This window comes from Saccostrea cucullata, unplaced genomic scaffold (genome assembly GCF_032062105.1).
Source record: "Saccostrea cucullata isolate Sc308-1 unplaced genomic scaffold, CSIRO_AGI_Scuc_v1 ctg2412, whole genome shotgun sequence".
Classification (NCBI taxonomy): domain Eukaryota; kingdom Metazoa; phylum Mollusca; class Bivalvia; order Ostreida; family Ostreidae; genus Saccostrea; species Saccostrea cuccullata.
In genome coordinates, this window is record NW_026935956.1 from 1 (window position 1) to 18,698 (window position 18,698).

An 18,698-nucleotide genomic window follows, 5' to 3' on the forward strand; every position below is an offset into this window, starting at 1 on the left:
ATTCAACTGTTTCTATTGAGATCATTGAGTATATATTTGAATGATAATACCTGTATATGTATATGCAATGGTATTCTGAGGAAACATGTACTAGTATATCGAGGTCAGAAGCTTTTACAAAGCTTTTTTCAAAGAAGGAAAATCAATTCAATTTTGAAATGTTTACAGGGGTGGCAGACTTCAATATTACAATACCTGAAGATGCTTCATTATCAATGTAACCACAAGAGTTTGGGTACCTATCAATTTAATTCAAATTTACAGTAAATTAAAGATATTCCCTCACCAGGTCTCGGGGATAAAAAAAAACACATACAACTCATTGGATAAAAATCATATCCAACTACAAATTTTGGGAGATCCTATATTTATTACCTGGATATAAGACGGTCAACTGTTGAGGATTACAGCGCTTCTTTAACGTTGCTTGTACTTTCTTCAGGTGACTGGTCAGTGTCACAGGAGGAACAAACGAGTCAAACAGAAATCTGAGAGCATGTGTACCAAGTTGGGCTAACAGATAATAACGTAGAAAATTGTTTTCCTCGTTTGTGATTGTGTTTGGAGTTCCTAAAAATATACAATCAAAAGGGAAATGAAAAACAATTATACTGATGGATACTGGTAGATAGTTTTGAACAAAAAACAGAGAGCACATAGGTATAATCTGGAATATTCATTGATCTATTAATGAAAAAAAAAAACTCTTAATGAAAATAAAAATGACTATTATTCTCTGGAATTATTGTAAAAAAAATCTGTTTCTGGCTTGCTTGCATTTTAATTAAAATTACATTTTAAGATTTAAGATTTTTAAGATTTTAAGATTTTTTAGGAAAATCACTAAAGCTACATTTTATTTGAATGATTCAAGAGCTGTTGAAGTGTGATTATCAAAATTGTTGAAGTTATTTATACTAAAACTTAGCATAATTTTTGCTGAAAATAAAAAAATATAAATAAACGATAAAACCTTCAGCATTTTAAAACTGCATTTGCTTTTCTGTTGCCTATTATTGGTATAATTTAATGCTAGACTTAAAATTTATGTTTTCCGTTTTTCTCTCACCTAGTTTGTTTGTTACAGGTACTGTAACTGTAACTGCACAGTTTGATGTTATCGTCGACGAGGTTGATACTGTACTCTGTATACTACTGGTAGAGGTTACGAGACTTGAGACGGTAATACCCCCAATACTGGATGTTGCTACATTACTTGACGGGGTGCTTGTTATTGAGAAACTTGGAACCTGATTGGATGAGCTGGAAGTCACTTGAGAAAATACTGCTGCTGAACATATTGGTGTTGCTACTGAGGAAGATGATAAGGTGCTTGATATTGCAGGGAATGTAGTTGGCAATGTTCCAGTGATTGATGTTAATTTAGTTGTCGGTACTGTTGAACCACATGTTGTTATTGGTATGTTAATTGTCGGTACTGTTGATGTTGAACCCCATGTTGTTATAGCCATGCTAGTTATTGGTACTGTTGATCCATTGGTTGTTGTTGCTATGTTACTTGTTGGTACTGTTGCTCCATGTGTTGTTATAGGCATTTTAGTTGTTGTTACTGTTGATGTTGTACCATGTGTTGTAATGGCTAAGTTAGTTGTTGGTAACGCTGTTGGTACAGTTATTGATGATCTATTATTGTGTAAAGGTGATGGGGTAGTTGACACATTCAGGGTGTGACAGGATTGGGTAACTGTCGTCTGACAGGAAGATGAAGCTGTCGTTATTACTGAAGCTGAAGGTTTTATACTGGAAGCTGTTGACGTCACCAAAAGTAATTCTGAAGAAAAGGGTAATGATAAAATTTTGGAAGGGACATCCTTTCTCATCATAACAATGTACTTCAGCTGCTTAATATATGTACAGAGGAAAAGAAGAAGAATTTTGATGAAAGAATGCAGTTTCAGTATATGAAAATTGGATCCCTAAAATCTGCAGGACCCCTCTGGTAGGGGTCATGATTTTTTTTTTAATTTGGTTGTAGTCTAATTGCTTATTTCAATCATTACAGCAATTTTACTGCTTGAAGTTCAGGGAAAAAAATATTTCTAAAAATAACAGTTATTCTTATGGTTTAAACCACTCCTCAGAAGGGGCATTGTATTTCAAAATTTTTGTTCCCTTTCACCCACAGATATTACATTGATTTAAATTGGTTCATCAGTTTAAGAGAACCATCTGAAAATGTGAACACACAGACTGAAACAGAAAACAAAAGGTCACCTGAATTGCTCGGATGAATTTAAAAAGCATCAATGTACCTTTAAGGATTTTTGCTTTCATTTTTTTCGCAATGTTGCATTGATGTCCATAACTAGTTTGATTGTGACTCTTCCGCTTTCGTCCTGGACATGTAGTATTGAATGGATGAAGTTTACGTAGGGTCTTCTTCTGTTTTTTCTCTGAAAATTGAAGTTAATATATACTAATATTCAATTATAAATATTAATTACAAGAGGCCAGACAATGTGACAAAATGACTAAGAGTGTGTATACCAAAAATTTACGTTACCGTGACCCCATTTTTGGTATACACACTCTTATAATCCAAAAAGCACTATTTGACAAAACTAGATTATATTAATTAAGCCTCTCAACATATTGAGTTGCAACGGTAAGTTTCCTGAAGAAGTTTACTGTGATTTACTTTTAGTTAATACGATGTGGACCTACTATTCATCAACAGATAATTTATTTTGTATTTTTAGCGTTTATCATTATTATTAGCTCACCTGAGCTGAAACTCAAGTGAGCTTTTCTGATCACATTTTGTCCGGCGTCCGTCTGTCTGTCCGTCTGTCTATCCGTCTGTCTGTCTGTCTGTCTGTAAACTTTTCACATTTTCGACTTCTTCTCAAGAACCGCTGGGCCAATTTCAACCAAACTTGCCACAAAGTATCCTTAGGTGAAGGGGATTCAAGTTTGTTCAAATGAAGGGCCACGCCCTCATTCAAGGGGAGATAATTGGGAATTAATGAAAATTTGGTGGCATATTTTAAAAATCTTCTTCTCAAGAACCACTATGCCAGGAAAGATGAAACTTATGGGGAAACATCCTCAGGTAGTGTAGATTCATGTTTGTTCAAATCATGACCCCCGGGGATAGGGCGAGGCCAAAATGGCCGACCAAAGTTTTACATAGAAATATATAGGAAAATTCTTTAAAAATCTTCTTCTCAAGAATGACAGAGCCATAATTCATCATATTTATATGGAAGCATGCTCAGGTAGTGTAGATTCAAGTTTGTTCAAATCATGACCCCCAGGGGTAGGGCTGGGCCAAAATGGCCGACCTAAGTTTTACATAGAAATATATTTTATTAGGAAAATTCTTTAAAAATCTTCTTCTCAAGAATGACAAATCCATAATTCATCATATTTATATGGAAGCATGCTCAGGTAGTGTAGATTCAAGTTTGTTCAAATCATGACCCCCGGGGGTAGGGCGGGGCCAAAATGGCCGACCAAAGTTTTACATTGAAATATATAGGAAAATTCTTTAAAAATCTTCTTCTCAAGAATGACAGAGCCATAATTCATCATATTTATATGGAAGCATGCTCAGGTAGTGTAGATTCAAGTTTGTTCAAATCATGACCCCCGGGGGTAGGGCGGGGCCAAAATGGCCGACCAAAGTTTTATATAGAAATATATAGGAAAATTCTTTAAAAATCTTCTTCTCAAGAATGACAGAGCCATAATTCATCATATTTATATGGAAGCATGCTCAGGTAGTGTAGATTCAAGTTTGTTCAAATCATGACCCCCGGGGGTAGGTCGAGGCCAAAATGGCCGACCAAATTTTTACATAGAAATATATAGGAAAATTCTTTAAAAATCTTCTTCTCAAGAATGACAAAGCCATAATTCATCATATTTATATGGAAGCATGCTCAGGTAGTGTAGATTCAAGTTTGTTCAAATCATGACCCCCGGGGGTAGGGCGGGGCCAAAATGGCCGACCAAAGTTTTACATAGAAATATATAGGAAAATCCTTTAAAAATCTTCTTCTCAAGAATGACAAAGCCATAATTCATCATATTTATATGGAAGCATGCTCAGGTAGTGTAGATTCAAGTTTGTTCAAATCATGACCCCCAGGGGTAGGGCTGGGCCAAAATGGCCGACCTAAGTTTTACATAGAAATATATTTTATTAGGAAAATTCTTTAAAAATCTTCTTCTCAAGAATGACAAATCCATAATTCATCATATTTATATGGAAGCATGCTCAGGTAGTGTAGATTCAAGTTTGTTCAAATCATGACCCCCGGGGGTAGGGCGGGGCCAAAATGGCCGACCAAAGTTTTACATAGAAATATATAGGAAAATTCTTTAAAAATCTTCTTCTCAAGAATGACAAATCCATAATTCATCATATTTATATGGAAGCATGCTCAGAGAGTGTAGATTCAAGTTTGTTCAAATCATGACCCCCGGGGGTAGGGCGGGGCCAAAATGGCCGACCAAAGTTTTACATAGAAATATATAGGAAAATTCTTTAAAAATCTTCTTCTCAAGAATGACAAATCCATAATTCATCATATTTATATGGAAGCATGCTCAGAGAGTGTAGATTCAAGTTTGTTCAAATCATGACCCCCGGGGATAGGGCGGGGCCAAAATGGCCGACCAAATTTTTACATAGAAATATATAGGAAAATTCTTTAAAAATCTTCTTCTCAAGAATGACAAAGCCATAATTCATCATATTTATATGGAAGTATGCTCAGAGAGTGTAGATTCAAGTTTGTTCAAATCATGACCCCCGGGGGTAGGGCGGGGCCAAAATGGCCGACCAAAGTTTTACATAGAAATATATAGGAAAATTCTTTAAAAATCTTCTTCTCAAGAATGACAAATCCATAATTCATCATATTTATATGGAAGCATGCTCAGGTAGTGTAGATTCAAGATTGTTCAAATCATGACCCCCTGGGGTAGGGCGGGGCCAAAATGGCCGACCAAAGTTTTACATAGAAATATATAGGAAAATTCTTTAAAAATCTTCTTCTCAAGAATGACAGAGCCATAATTCATCATATTTATATGGAAGCATGCTCAGAGAGTGTAGATTCAAGTTTGTTCAAATCATGACCCCCGAGGGTAGGGCGGGGCCAAAATGGCCGACCAAAGTTTTTAAAAATATATATAGGAAAATTTTTAAAAAGTCATTTTCTAAAAAATAGCAAATCCATGATTGGTCATGGGACTACTTTTGGATTTAAACTTTACAATAAAAAGCCATTTTCTACTTTTTCCTACCCTTAGTGCTCAGGTGAGCGATGTGGCCCATGGGCCTCTTGTTATTATAAATTAAGAGTAATGAGTGAAATTCAAAACAAAAATTACAGTAATGTACTTTTTTGTTTATAAACTCTGTAAACCGAAGATGCATTAAATGACAAAATTTGAAAATCCAAAGTCCATTTTTCCCATTGAGCGTTATTTTAGATATAGCTATAGAATTCCAAAATTAGGACACGGTGATCTACATTTGGAGACCCATGATAGATCAACTGACATAGTTTGATTTTCCTAAGCCATCTTAAATCTAGAATATTCAATTAGAACCATTAATTCCAAAACCAGGATAGCATGACCTACATTTTTGGTCAAAATTTTGTAATTGAAACAATATGACAAAAATACCTACAATATTAAAAAACAAAAGTAGAACCATATGAAACCGAGAACATTAATTTTTCAGTCGTTATTAAGAAGTCTGGAAACTTTTTCAATTTTATGTGCAATCAGTTGCCTGTGACGTGTTCGTGGCTGTAAAGGAATATTTACAATCATGTTATTGAATACATGTACTAAAGGCATGACCAACTTCGTTCAAAGGGTCCTAATACTGAATCCCATGGACACAAACATTAAAAAAATAGTTATAAAGGAAGTAAGGAACCCGATGCTTGAATCGTGGAAATAGAAAACATATTTTCGTCAACTTGGTAGAGACCCTATGGTGCTTAAAATTATAATGCAATCATTTTGCATTTAAACATCTACGTGTATTAGAATATCAAAAGATATACTTTTGAAATCTGCATGAATTTTAATGGAGTTAGACCCAGTCTTCCGACCCCCTGAATATATGCTGCTGTATTTTCACTCATAGATGCTATTCATTAACGTCACAAACGACGCACGAGGATGAACAAACCATAGCTTTGAAAGTTTCAAATAATGTTTAAATAAAAAATTTGCGGCTGTTAACCTATTACATGAGGTTTTAAAATTATTAATGATCTCACTCACAAACAGTATCATTTAATATAATAAATATTACCCTTCTTCTCTCTGTATTCTTTCATTGCCTTTAATATCTTGTGTCTTTGACCAAATGTATTAACTCCAAGTCTACAAAGATCTGCGTGATCTAGATCCATCAAAATTTCCATGGTTACCCTTTCTTTGGCAAACAAAGATATTAAAGTTCTTTCTCCTATTTTTCTCAAAAGTCTACAAACATCCTGGTCAAAATCAGAATTGTCTTTCTTTTCCTCTCTGTCATCTTGGATTTCTTCGCTCTGACTGGCGCCTTTCTTCTCAGGTCGGGATACTAGCTCTTCTTCTCTTTTGACTTTACCTGGTACCTCGTCTTTGGTATTTAATTCTTGTCTGTGGTCTTTTCTATCCATTGCATTACTGAAATAAATTAAACATAACTTATTATTATACCTCTGTGAATTTGTTCTATATAAAAATATGACGAATAAACATGCTATCTTTTCCAAACAGCCCCAACCGTGAAATAGTTTTTGTGCTATCTGCCCATGGTGAAATAGTCATTAAACTATTCACCGGCAGCATTCTGTTTCCCTCGCTTTTCATCTCGGAAGACTTTTGGTTTTATACGGATTGTGACGTATATATTATGACGTAACAAAAGCAAAGTCAGCATCGGTATAATAAAACACCTATTTACTGACTATTTGGACAATAGCAAGTTTATCGCCCCCCCTCGACAGCATACTATTTGTCTCAGCTGCGCCTCTGGAAATAGTTTTTTGTCTTGGTGGACGATAAACTTGCTATTGTCCTCATAACCAGTAAATAGGTGTATAATATTGAATAAACTACAATCCAGAAAATATAAATAATTTCATATTTAAATATATAAACAAAAAATTGAAAAATGCAATTACTAAAGTCATTTTTTCCATTTCAGGATTTCTAAAAAGTTTTACTACTGAATTTTAATAATTTGTTCTTGTATGATGCTAACCCGCACCTCACATCTCCAGATTTCCGCATTATTCCGCATTTTTTCCTCATTTTAATATGGAAAAAATGTGGAAAAAAATACGGAGAAAATTAACAATATGGAAAAGCAGAAAATATACGGAAATAATACGGAAAATAAACGGAAATAATACGGAGAATTGGACTTAGTCTATTTTTCATCTGGAAAAATATTGAACTCTTAACTTAGAATATTTTTCATCCGGAAAAAATACGGAGCTCTGGACTTAGAATTTTTTCATCAAGAACAAGATGTGTTTGTGAGACACAGTAGCACCTGGCGGCAACATTAAGTTCTAAAAAGCAATTTTTAGCAAATGGGTCTCAGTCAAGGTCACACAATCATTGTTCTTGGTGTCATATGAAAGCACTTTATTAGTGTAGTATGCATACCAAATATTAAGTCTCTATCATCTATGGTTCAAAAGTTATGGCGAAAATTTGAAAAAGCTATACTTAGCACATAGGTCACAGTCAAGGTCACAAGGTCATTGATCTTGGTGTCAGTTGAAGGTGCCTAATTAGTGGAGTATGCATACCAAATATGAAGTCTCTATCTCTCACGGTTTTAAAGTTATGGCGAAAGTTTGAAAAAGCTATTTTTAGCATATAGGTCACAGTCAAGGTCACAGACCTTGGTGTCAGTTGAAAGTGCCTAATTAGTGGAGTATGCATACCAAATTTAATATGAAGTCTCTATCTCTCACCGTTCAGAATTTATGGCGAAAGTTCCAAAAAGCTATTTTTAGCATAAAGAACACAGTCATGGTCACAAGGTCATTGACCTTGGTGTCAGTTGAAAGTGCCTAATTAGTGGAGTATGCATACCAAATATGAAGTCTCTATCTCTCACGGTTCAGAAGTTATGGCGAAAGTTCGAAAAAGCTATTTTTAGCATAAAGGTCACAATCAAGGTCATAAGGTCATTGATCTTGGTGTCAGTTGAAAGTGTTTTTGTAGTGAAGTATCCATACCAAATATGAAGTCTCTAAGTCTCACGGTTCAAAAGTTATGGCGAAGGTTAAAGTTGACAACAGACAAACAAACAGACAGACATACAGCTAAACAGACAGACAGGACAAAAACAATATGCACCCCGAAAAAAATTTGGGTGCATAAAAACTGTCTTGGAGTTAACAGCAGTTCTCTGTTTCTCCTGAATGTTATGAACAATTTGATCGGGATCGGAAGAATGTTTCAAAAAGTCGGGCTCAGTGATCAATTAATTTAAACAACAGACCGCCAAAATTTAACCTTGGCCTCCATGTTGCAACGTCTGCTCTGTCTAAAGGAGGAAGTTTGTTGACCAAACAGCCTGAGATCGTATTGCTGTATCAACCAAAAGATGCAGATACACGTATTTCATATGCGGTAGGTCAGTCATATTTTTTTAACATGTGTGTCACTGTGATGATGAAAATAAATACTCTAGGCGGCTAGGGCCTAGGACTGAGCTACCAGGCTACGTACGTTTCAGCCAATATGCCCATGATTCAAATCTTTCAATCAGCTCATAGAATTTTATTATGGTTTACCACAATTAAAGGTGTTAATTTTGGGGAGCCATGGGCTGTAATCTCTAGCAATGATTTACCATACATTTTTTTTTTGGTAGCGTCTGTGCATGAGGAGATTTCTGAAAAAGAATAAGTGCTTGTTCAACTTACTGCGATTTTAACGGGCTTAAAGCTTGGTCCATGGATGGTTATGTTTGAGGTATATGTGACAGACTCATGTTTTATATATTATGCACATGTGCATAGCAATGCATATTGCATGTGCATCTATTCATTTACTTAATTATATATGTTTTTACTTGCAGCACACTTCTACAGCTGAATTATGTAATTATTCATTTAACCTGTAGTTAAGTGTATTGATTTTTAAATGATTCTTTTCCAGAGAGGTCCAGAGTTAGCCTCAGGGTGCTAATTATATTCTGGCCATGGTCATTTTGTATCTTTTAGTTTCATTGGTTTTTTAGTATTGTCTTATGGTTTTCTATTGGTTTTTGTGTTTCCCTCCAAGTTTTCTTTGTGTTTTTGGGTAATTCTTGCTTGGTTGCCATATGTGTTGGAAGTGTTTTTGTCTCTGATTTTCCATAGTTGTTTTACAAAAATCAGACATTGACCTTGAGACCAACATTTCCTATTGCATGGTAAGTAATTCTTTAATACTAATGAGTAATATAATTCTAATTCTAGTAAATGTGAAATCTGTAATTTTTGCACTTAATTCCTTTAATCACTTTTCTGGAGTAAATGTATAGTGAGAGTGAGACCTTAGATATAGAGTTATGTGTAAATAGTAAATACAGTGCTGTCTCACTTTTTCATATTTTTAAAGTAAACTTTATTTTATGATTAGTATAGATATCTACAAAGGTGTTTATTGTTGATTTGTAGATATTATCCTAGTACATATACAGTTTTGTGTATGCAGCTTATATGCTGTTGTACAGCATTTGACCCATTCCCATTGAATGGTACGCATGTTCATTGTTTTTATGCTAAACAATAATTGATAATGTACATATACATTGGAATAATAATTATTGTAAAGATTTTATTCTAAATATTCATTAATTAAAGCAATGGGAGATTTTATTATGTAATTTTCATGTAATTGAATTATCTCCCTTGATTCGGATAAAGCTATATGATATATTGATTTGTACATATATATTGATGAATAGCTTTATAGTTTTTATGCTTAGAATTTATAATTTGTTATTTCATTATAGGGTTTTGATGATGATTGATGATTATCTATCCATCGAATAAAGAGTTACTGTCTTGTTCAACTCGAACCAACAGCCTTGTTGTTCATTCTTAACGACTATACAATTACCTCAACACAAGTCTGTTACATATATATATTTTTTTTTTCTTTTTTTATTGCTTGTTTAATAATTAAAAACAGTCAACTATGATTGTCATTATTATAAATAATATTTTAAACAAATTGATATTAAATTGAAGAACCCAAACTTGTGTTTATAAAAAGATTTTAAAAGGAATAAAAGCAATGAATTTAAATTTTATTAATATAGCACCATTATAATTTAAGTACTTTTTTTTTAATTGATAGGATTTGCCAATTCGACCGCAAGTGCTGCTGCAAGAAATTAAACATGCAGAGACCTTACAAATTACAAAGAAGTCTGAAGAAAATTTTTATTGGACAGATGGGTGTAAAGCACAGACCTTAGATATAAATTGAATTGTGAGAAATATGAATCAGGGATGCAGGTAGAAAATGGCAAATGTGATCCAGATTGATAAAAAATGTCTAAAAAAATTTCTTGTTTTGTAAATATTCAATGCTATGTCAATTGTTATTTTTTCCCCAATATCTAATAGTGTTGAACATTTCACTCCCACTTTTGCTTAAATAGAATGAATAAATTTCCATTTATTTAATATGAATATTAAAAAATGCCACATTTTTTCCATGATGAACTTGTGGCTTAAATAAGAGTTCCAGTTTTTTTTCCATACATGCTCCTCTTTGTTTGTCAAAGATATAAGATCCAATACATTGCTCATGAACATAATGTGTAATTTTGTTCATTCATTTATATGTTTTTTTCTCATAATATAATAAATTGTATATAATGTTGCACATTGTTGATGGTTTTGTAAATATTTATGTATGTATGCATCATGTAGCGGTTTTATTAGCCATTTTATAACCATGTGATTAACTCCGTATTTTCTCCAGATTTCCGTATTTCCGCATTTTATCAACCAAGTAAATACCTCCATATTTTGTATATATGGAAATGCGGAAATCTGGAGAGAATACGGAAAAAGAGTCCAAATACTCCCATCCACATTTTCTCCATATTTTGAATATGGAGAAAATCTGGAAATTTGAATATACGAAAATCTGGAATGAATGCGGAAAATTAGTCCAAATACTCCCGTCCGCATTTTTTCCTTATTTTGAATAAGGAAAAAATGTGGAGATCTGAGGTGCGGGAAGAATGCATTTAGTGTTTCATAGGTATAATGCATCGCCGTGGAAGTCATTACTATTGCTCAATGAAAATATATACTTGTGAATGAAGTACATGTGTGTGTAATAAACCTTTTAAAAAATTATTAGAAAATGGATACTAAATGTTTATTCAAAAATTTTCAGCATCAAATCGGCGAACTACGCTAAGGCGTGGGGCGAGGTATCTAGCTCATTGCTCACAATACCTCTGTAGTTATACCCCCGCTTGAAAAGTAATCGGGATGTCTGTCCATCAGTTTGTTACGCTTTGGGGTACCCATCTCGTATCCGCAACAATATACTCCTCTCATACACTGAATGACATTTGATGAAATTTTCAAAGATTCTTTATTACATATTGCCATTTTGTACCTCCTATTTTACTTTTTGATTCGACACATATTTTGGGTTTTCCATAGCAAAACAGAACTCGGCCATTATATTCATATGGGAGGCGGGGGTATGACATAGTGAGCTCATTGCTCCCTCACAGTACCTCTAGTTTGATTTTAGATCTATGATTATTTCTTTTTTGTAGATCGCCAAACGCTTAATTAATACAATCAATAGAACACATAGTGGCTACGATTGTTTTCCTGATTTTTTGCATTAAATTGTAAAAGATATTAAAGCATCTGTGTTATTTTTACACTGAAGACTATTCTCTGATACTATTCTCTTTAGAGAAGTGTAGGCCTACAGGCTTTCAGCTACATCAAGATGTAGACGAAAGCCTGTCCACTTCTCTAAAGAGATACCTACTTGAAGTCGAAGGTTACTACGTATGATATTTCGAAAACATTTTAAATTAACAGTCAATGTTACACTGGTATTTGTAACAGTAATCATTATTGAAAAAAAACAGTAATTTCTTACCAGGTAAAATTAGATTTTCATCAAAGATGTTGAAACACTTTAGCAAACGCCTATTTCAATATGGCGACATCACATTTGATTGTGGAAATCACAATGTCTAATTTTAGATACATTTTAAAGGCAAGTGCACTTAAGGAAATTCTTAATGTGTCCTTTTTATCACAGGCACGTGTTACGTAAATAACTTTTTAACCCATAGTATAATAATAACACAAAGTTAGTATCCCCTCCTCAGAACGAACTCGTTTACACTTTCAGAGGAAACACACTGGCATATTGTTTATTACTGTTGTCTTCCACGATAATTAATCTACACAACCATTTATGGTATGTATATGTTTTTGCGTTTTTTCCCCCTGTAAACAGAGGCAAAAACTGCATGCAGGTGGAAAAGTCAAACTCAACCACGAAACAGTATGTGTTAATCTCGGACAAAGATGAATATTAAAAAAAAATTGAGTGGGTTGAAAGATTCAATTCTAGAGTGCATTCAATAATCTATATTTGATGATGTCTCATTTTCCATGAAAACACTACAACACTTTTTAGAAACATATTTTTAGCCAATCAAATCTCTGTGCGGGATTAGCACATACATGCATTGTTTCGTGGTTGAGTTTGACTTTTCCACTGGCGAGACGAGTTTCGACCGACGCTCTTTGCAGAGATAACTATTTAAAAAAAAAAAACAATGATATGAAGACAATGGTGATAAACAGTTTGTCAGTGTATTTCCTCTGAAAGGGAAAATCATTGCGTTTCTCTTAATTCTTTTTTCTCCAATATTTTTAACGCATTCTGAATTTTTTTCACAAAGTGCGTGGCCATATTGCACTCACAGAAAATGCATCTTTTTTGCAGTACTTTTAGCGAAAACCATTATGAAAAATGTTATTAAAAGCATGATATGTATTAAGACAAGACTCCTATAAAATCCGCCATTTACATTGTACTTTCGGTTTCAAGTCCTAAAATTTGGACAAAATAAACAGAGAAACAACTTTCCAGAGGCTATCGAAGACCTACTTGCCCTTCATTGATATACATATTTTCTTTCTGTGATGATGAATTTCACTAAAAGTTGGGATGTACTAAGGTGTATTTTGTAAAAGTATAATATGCATTTTTTTAAATAAATATTAATTTTTCCCGATAAACATTCTTTTTTGAGTATTTGTTATCAAGTGATACATTCTATCTGTTAATCAATAATACATTAACAAACTGTAAATGTTTTAAATTCACAAATTGCATAGTTTTAAAGCTATGGTAAAAATAAATTTTGGGACTTGTTGACCTTTGGTCAGAGTCCCTAGCCTATTTCAAATATGCTGAGTCCGAAAAAAAATTGCTGGCTTTCATGAAAATTGCGTTAATACGGCGAATTGTCGGACATCCATTTTTTTCTGAATGTTGTTCACATAGAATGTGGGAATATCTCACGGAGTGTATTGCAACTAAAATGATAAAAGAATGCCAACATTATTACTTTAATTCAAAGAAGAAGGATCTTTGTTAATTTAACACTGAAGACTATTCTCTGATACTATTCTCTTTAGAGAAGAGGACAGGCTTTCACCTACATCAAGATGTAGGCGAAAGCCTGTCCACTTCTCTAAAGAGAATAAAGAGATACCTGCTTGAAATCGAAAGTTACTACGTGTGATATTTAATTTACTGTCAATGGTATACTGTTATTTGTAACTTTAATCGTTACTGAAAAAAACAGTAATTTCTTACCAGGTAAGATAAGATATTTTATCAAAGATGTGGCAAACACCAATTTCAATATGGCGACATCACATTTGATTGTGGAAATCACAATTTAAGGTCTTATTTTACATACATTTTGACGGCAAGCCACTGCACTTACGGAAATTCTTAATGGGCCCTTTTCCTCCTCAGAAATACACTCGTTTACACTTTCAATGTTATGTTTTATCCATGTAAACAGCGTTAAAACTGCATGCAGGTGGAAAAGTCAAACTCAACTACGAAACGTGCTAATCTCGGACAAAGATGAACAATGATGAATTTTTAAAAAAAAGATTAATTGAGTGGGTTGAAACAGGGGCGGATACAGGATTTGTGGTTGGGGGGGGGGGCGTGGATAACTTTGTTGAGGCAAGGGGTCTGGGGGCCTCCTTAAGGCCCACAGTGGGTCCAGGGCGAAGCCGTGGTGGGGGCCCAGGGGGCGAAGCCCCTGGAAGCTCCTTGGTTTTCGTGTATTTTAGAGTAAAACCAGGCACAATAATAGTGCATATTTTTTAATGATTTTTGTTAAAAGTATATAGCATATATGTGGGGGCCCAGGGGGCGAAACCCCCGGAAGCTCCTGGGTTTTCATGTATTTTAGAGTAAAACCAGGCACAATTATAATACTGCATATTTTTCAATTATTTTTGTTAAAAGTATATAGCATATAGGTCCGGATGTTTGAATAATAAATGTATTGAATGTTTCTCAATTCTCATTGTATTGTAACACATGCCACTATATAATAAACGATTTAATTACTTATTACTTACTAATAGTGGTATTGGTTAGTGATGTACCAAAGTACGACGTGTTTAATACTAGTCATGTCATACTTTGAATGGTGGGGGCCATGTCATTCTTTGGGTGGGGGCCCAGGGGGCGCAGCCCCCGGAAGCTCCTGGATTTTTGTGTATTTTAAGAATAAAACCAGGCAGAATAACAGTTATTTGGTTAGTTTTGTACCAAAATGTGGCATTATAAATATTAGTCACATCATACTTTGAAAATTTTAGGGGGGGGGGGGCGTGCGCCCCCCACGCCCCCCTTAAATCCGCCAGTGTGAAAGATTCAATTCCAGAGTGCATTGAATAATTAAAATTTGATTGTGTCTTATTTTCCATAAAACACTACAGCACGTTTTAGATCTAATTTTAATTTTATACTGAGTCCGAAAAAATACGCTGGCTTTCATGAAAATAGCGTTAATACGGCGAATTGGCGGACATCCAATTTTTCTAATTTTTTCTGAATGTTGTTCACACAGAATGTGTGAATATCTCACTAAGTATAGTCCCAGATAGCAGCATGTTATTGGACCTTTGTTGGACCACTGTATGCATGCAACATTGGGCCATCGGTAATTAATTTGCTCATCGGCCCTTAATCAGACCAACTTCTTGGCTTATTGTTGGGCCAATGTAACAGTTAATATTGGGCCACTGTATGGCCAATGTAAACTTTCAATACTGGGCAAACGTCATTTTTGTACAGTTGGACCATTGTAAGCAATTAATGTTGGGCCAACGGCAATTTGCTCATCGGCCCTTAATCAGATCAACTTGTTGGCCTATTGTTAAACCAACGAACGGATATTATTGAGCCATTGTATGGTCACTTATTCTTTCAATATTACGCAAACATCATTTTTTGGCCAAATGTTGTTTGTATCTTATTGGTTCTCCTTCAGAACAACTCTTTTGCTCTTCACTGGTTGGTCATTCCTCAAAATTGAAACAACAAACTATACTGACACGCAAAAGAAACGCAACACCCTACCTTAAGAGGAAATAATTATGTAAAGTAAAGAATTTTGTATCTTAAAATTATCCCGCCATTTTGTTTACCTAAACAAAATAATGTTTCTTGCATCTGCATCGTATTTCTTACCGCCAAACAGACACAGAAAAGGGTAGAACTACGGGTATGTCACAGTATATAACAGAAAAAAAGTTAGGCACTGCCACTTTCCATCTGATCCCTCTCCCGAGTCTCCTCCTCCCCCTTCTTTTCTTCTCTGTCCGTTTCTTCCTCCCCTTTCCCTGTCTTTGGCATACCTTAGCCATATTCTTTGATTGTGATCTCAATATCTTTTAGGAATCTCCGGTAGCACTCACTAAAATTGTAGTATTTGGTACTTAATACATTTTCCTACTTTTCTCATTAAAGAGTAAACATACGATTAAATTGTATATATATATCACTATACACTTAACAAAACTTCTAAGTGTTCACTTTTATAAATGTATTTATTTAAAACCTACTCGATGGAATGGTATGATATTTTCAAATTATTACAACAAATCAGTCGTCTCAACAATTGTAGAAAGAAAAATAGATATCAGCGATGAAAACCAATGATCCATGACGAACCTTAAAAACAATAAATCCTTACTTTGTGGCACGTGTTTTGTGTAATCAGTAAATTTTTGTGATCATTATCAAAATTTAAAAACCGGTTTCACTAAAAAACACAAAACATTGGCAAAATGACCATTGAGAAAGAAGGGAGAGCCGTTAGAATGTTGATATCTGGACCATCCTCGCACCACGTTTTACTAACTTTTATTTCAGTGTTTAGTTGTACTTGATATTACTTTTAAAAATTAACAATCCGTATCAAAACCCATTTAAACACATTTTTTGATAGGCTGTGCGTCTTTTTCATCGCCAATTTATCACAATTAGAAACTTTTTGACAAAATTTAACCAAACCGGAAGTGACTTTGTTCTTCGTGTGATGCCGAAATTTTGCGTCACACCAGATTTAAAGACAGTTAAATTGTCCTGAAACAATGTTAGAAACATGAAAACAAAAGAATTCAATCGTATGAAAATGATATCGTATGAAAAAGAAATCGGTGCTTGTGACAGTCTGATATCAGCTCATGTACTCTGAGTCATCCTTAAAGCGGTGTCCTTACGTGATAAACGTCCAAGGATATTGACCCAAAAACCTCTGTGTGATGATGCATCTTCAGATCTCCAGATCTGAACCCCATTGAACACATTTTTGATTTTTATAAGAAATTTAAAGCCCCCCCCCCCTTCTACTCAATTTCAACGGTTTGGAAAAATCTAGGCAGTAGGTGTGGCAGCAGATGGGTCATTCTCATATTCAGGGGTACATTGTATCCAACAGTAAAGTATGTCTTGCAGTAAAAGAGCGAATGGTAGTCTTACTCCAAAGAAATATCTTTGTATGAGTTTTCATTTTGAGGGTACATCATTTCCCTGACACTTAGCTAAAAATTCTGACGAGATACTTACATGAAATTTACGCAACATTGAACTGAAATATGCATTATTAAGCATGAATTCACGAAATTATTAATTGTTTGCATTTTTTCTTTAAAACTTAAAAAATGTTAGATGAACACTTAGAAGTTTGGTTCAGTGTATGTTTAAGCTGTCAATTAAGGAATAACCGTATTTTTTTTTTGTTTCATGGTGTGATAAAGGGATTAGCTTGCGTGATAAAGGCATTTATGCAAACATTTCCACGATTGATCATCATCATCACACCCATTTTGATTTAATGTTGCCCCATATAAATCATTATTCAAAGTAAAATACATGTATAGAAAATTTGTCGCTACAATGAGAACCACCCAATTCATGTTCTAGTACTGAATGAATTTTGTTTTTTACTTCATCATTTTCAAGAAGTTTGACGTACCATGTGCTCAACAGTGTTGACCTTACACTACAGCACCTGGTATCTGTACTTTCTCGTGTCTGATTTACACAGATTTGTACACGGCATCGTTTAAACTAAACGTTAATAAAGCTGTGTCGAAGCAAACATGTAATAAATACTTATAAATTGGATGCAGATATGCAAGGTATTAGTCTCATTACGCTCGTGTCAGATTAAAAATGGCGCGGATATTACAAGTAGCCCGAATGTTGTCTACCTATGATGCTCAGCCATATTCATAGTATACTGGGCCAACTTAGGGCCGATAACAATCCCCAACAAATATTCTCTCTCATGATAATAGTTTTTTTGATATAACGCCAACAGTTATATAGCCCAACATTGGCCCCATTATACATAACCAACTATCAATATTCCATGTTTCCGTTGGCCCAATAAAGGTAACCCAACAGTGATAATATAACCATAATATGATTGGGCCACCGATGTTCTGCCATCTGCTGTGCAACTAAAATGATAAAAGAATGCCAACATTATTACTTTAATTCAATACTTTATTGTGCCCTAAAATTTAATGTTCTGAAAAAGTTTTGAAACTGGTCCAAATATTAGTTGAGTAAATGACTATGATAGATTAGGAAAAATAGGGCATAAGGGAGTATCATTCTGGAAAAATAACCTATACTTGTTAAGGGGCATTTAGATAAACGCACAGAAGACCGAATATATTGGGATGACCTGACTACCCTTGGCATAGACCAGTCCAAGGGTTTATAAAGCAACGTTTTATTATTGGGGCATGTCAGGCTTTAAGTTAGCCGAAGGAGCAGACAGTGTAATTTCCCCTCAGCTAGAGCGGCCCTATAATTATAATTTCAATCATTTACTCACATAGTGAGCGAAAAACCTATATTCTGTATATATACTGTAAATGTATTACATTTGTCGTGTACGATATTTGGCAGAAATTCAATTTTCAACAAGTTAGCGTAGATTTGATTTAGCGCTGTTCTGAAGTTTCTGGTTATAAAAGTTAACATACAGGACATTTAGCGATGTACTTGAATTAGCGGACTCTGTTTTCCGCCAAAATCGCTAAAAAGAATACACCGCTAAATGTAATACGTTTACAGTATATCCC

At 34.4% G+C, this 18,698-nt stretch overlaps 1 protein-coding gene and 1 long non-coding RNA gene across 2 annotated transcripts; one reads left to right on the forward strand and one right to left on the reverse strand.

Annotated features, from left to right (window-relative positions):
- Nucleotides 1-375: 375 nt before the first annotated feature.
- Nucleotides 376-13,899, reverse strand: LOC134244359 (mucin-2-like; the record flags this gene model as incomplete). Its single annotated transcript, XM_062726640.1, has 5 exons — nucleotides 13,882-13,899; nucleotides 6,308-6,666; nucleotides 2,274-2,414; nucleotides 1,070-1,792; nucleotides 376-570 (listed from the first exon to the last, which is right to left on the reverse strand). Coding segments are annotated over exons 2-5 (1,411 nt in total), but the record flags the coding sequence as incomplete, so codon positions are not given.
- Nucleotides 8,036-11,244, forward strand: LOC134244358 (uncharacterized). Its single transcript, XR_009987209.1, has 3 exons — nucleotides 8,036-8,634; nucleotides 8,879-8,979; nucleotides 10,354-11,244. It is a non-coding gene; the product is annotated as an uncharacterized LOC134244358 (long non-coding RNA).
- Nucleotides 13,900-18,698: the final 4,799 nt, after the last annotated feature.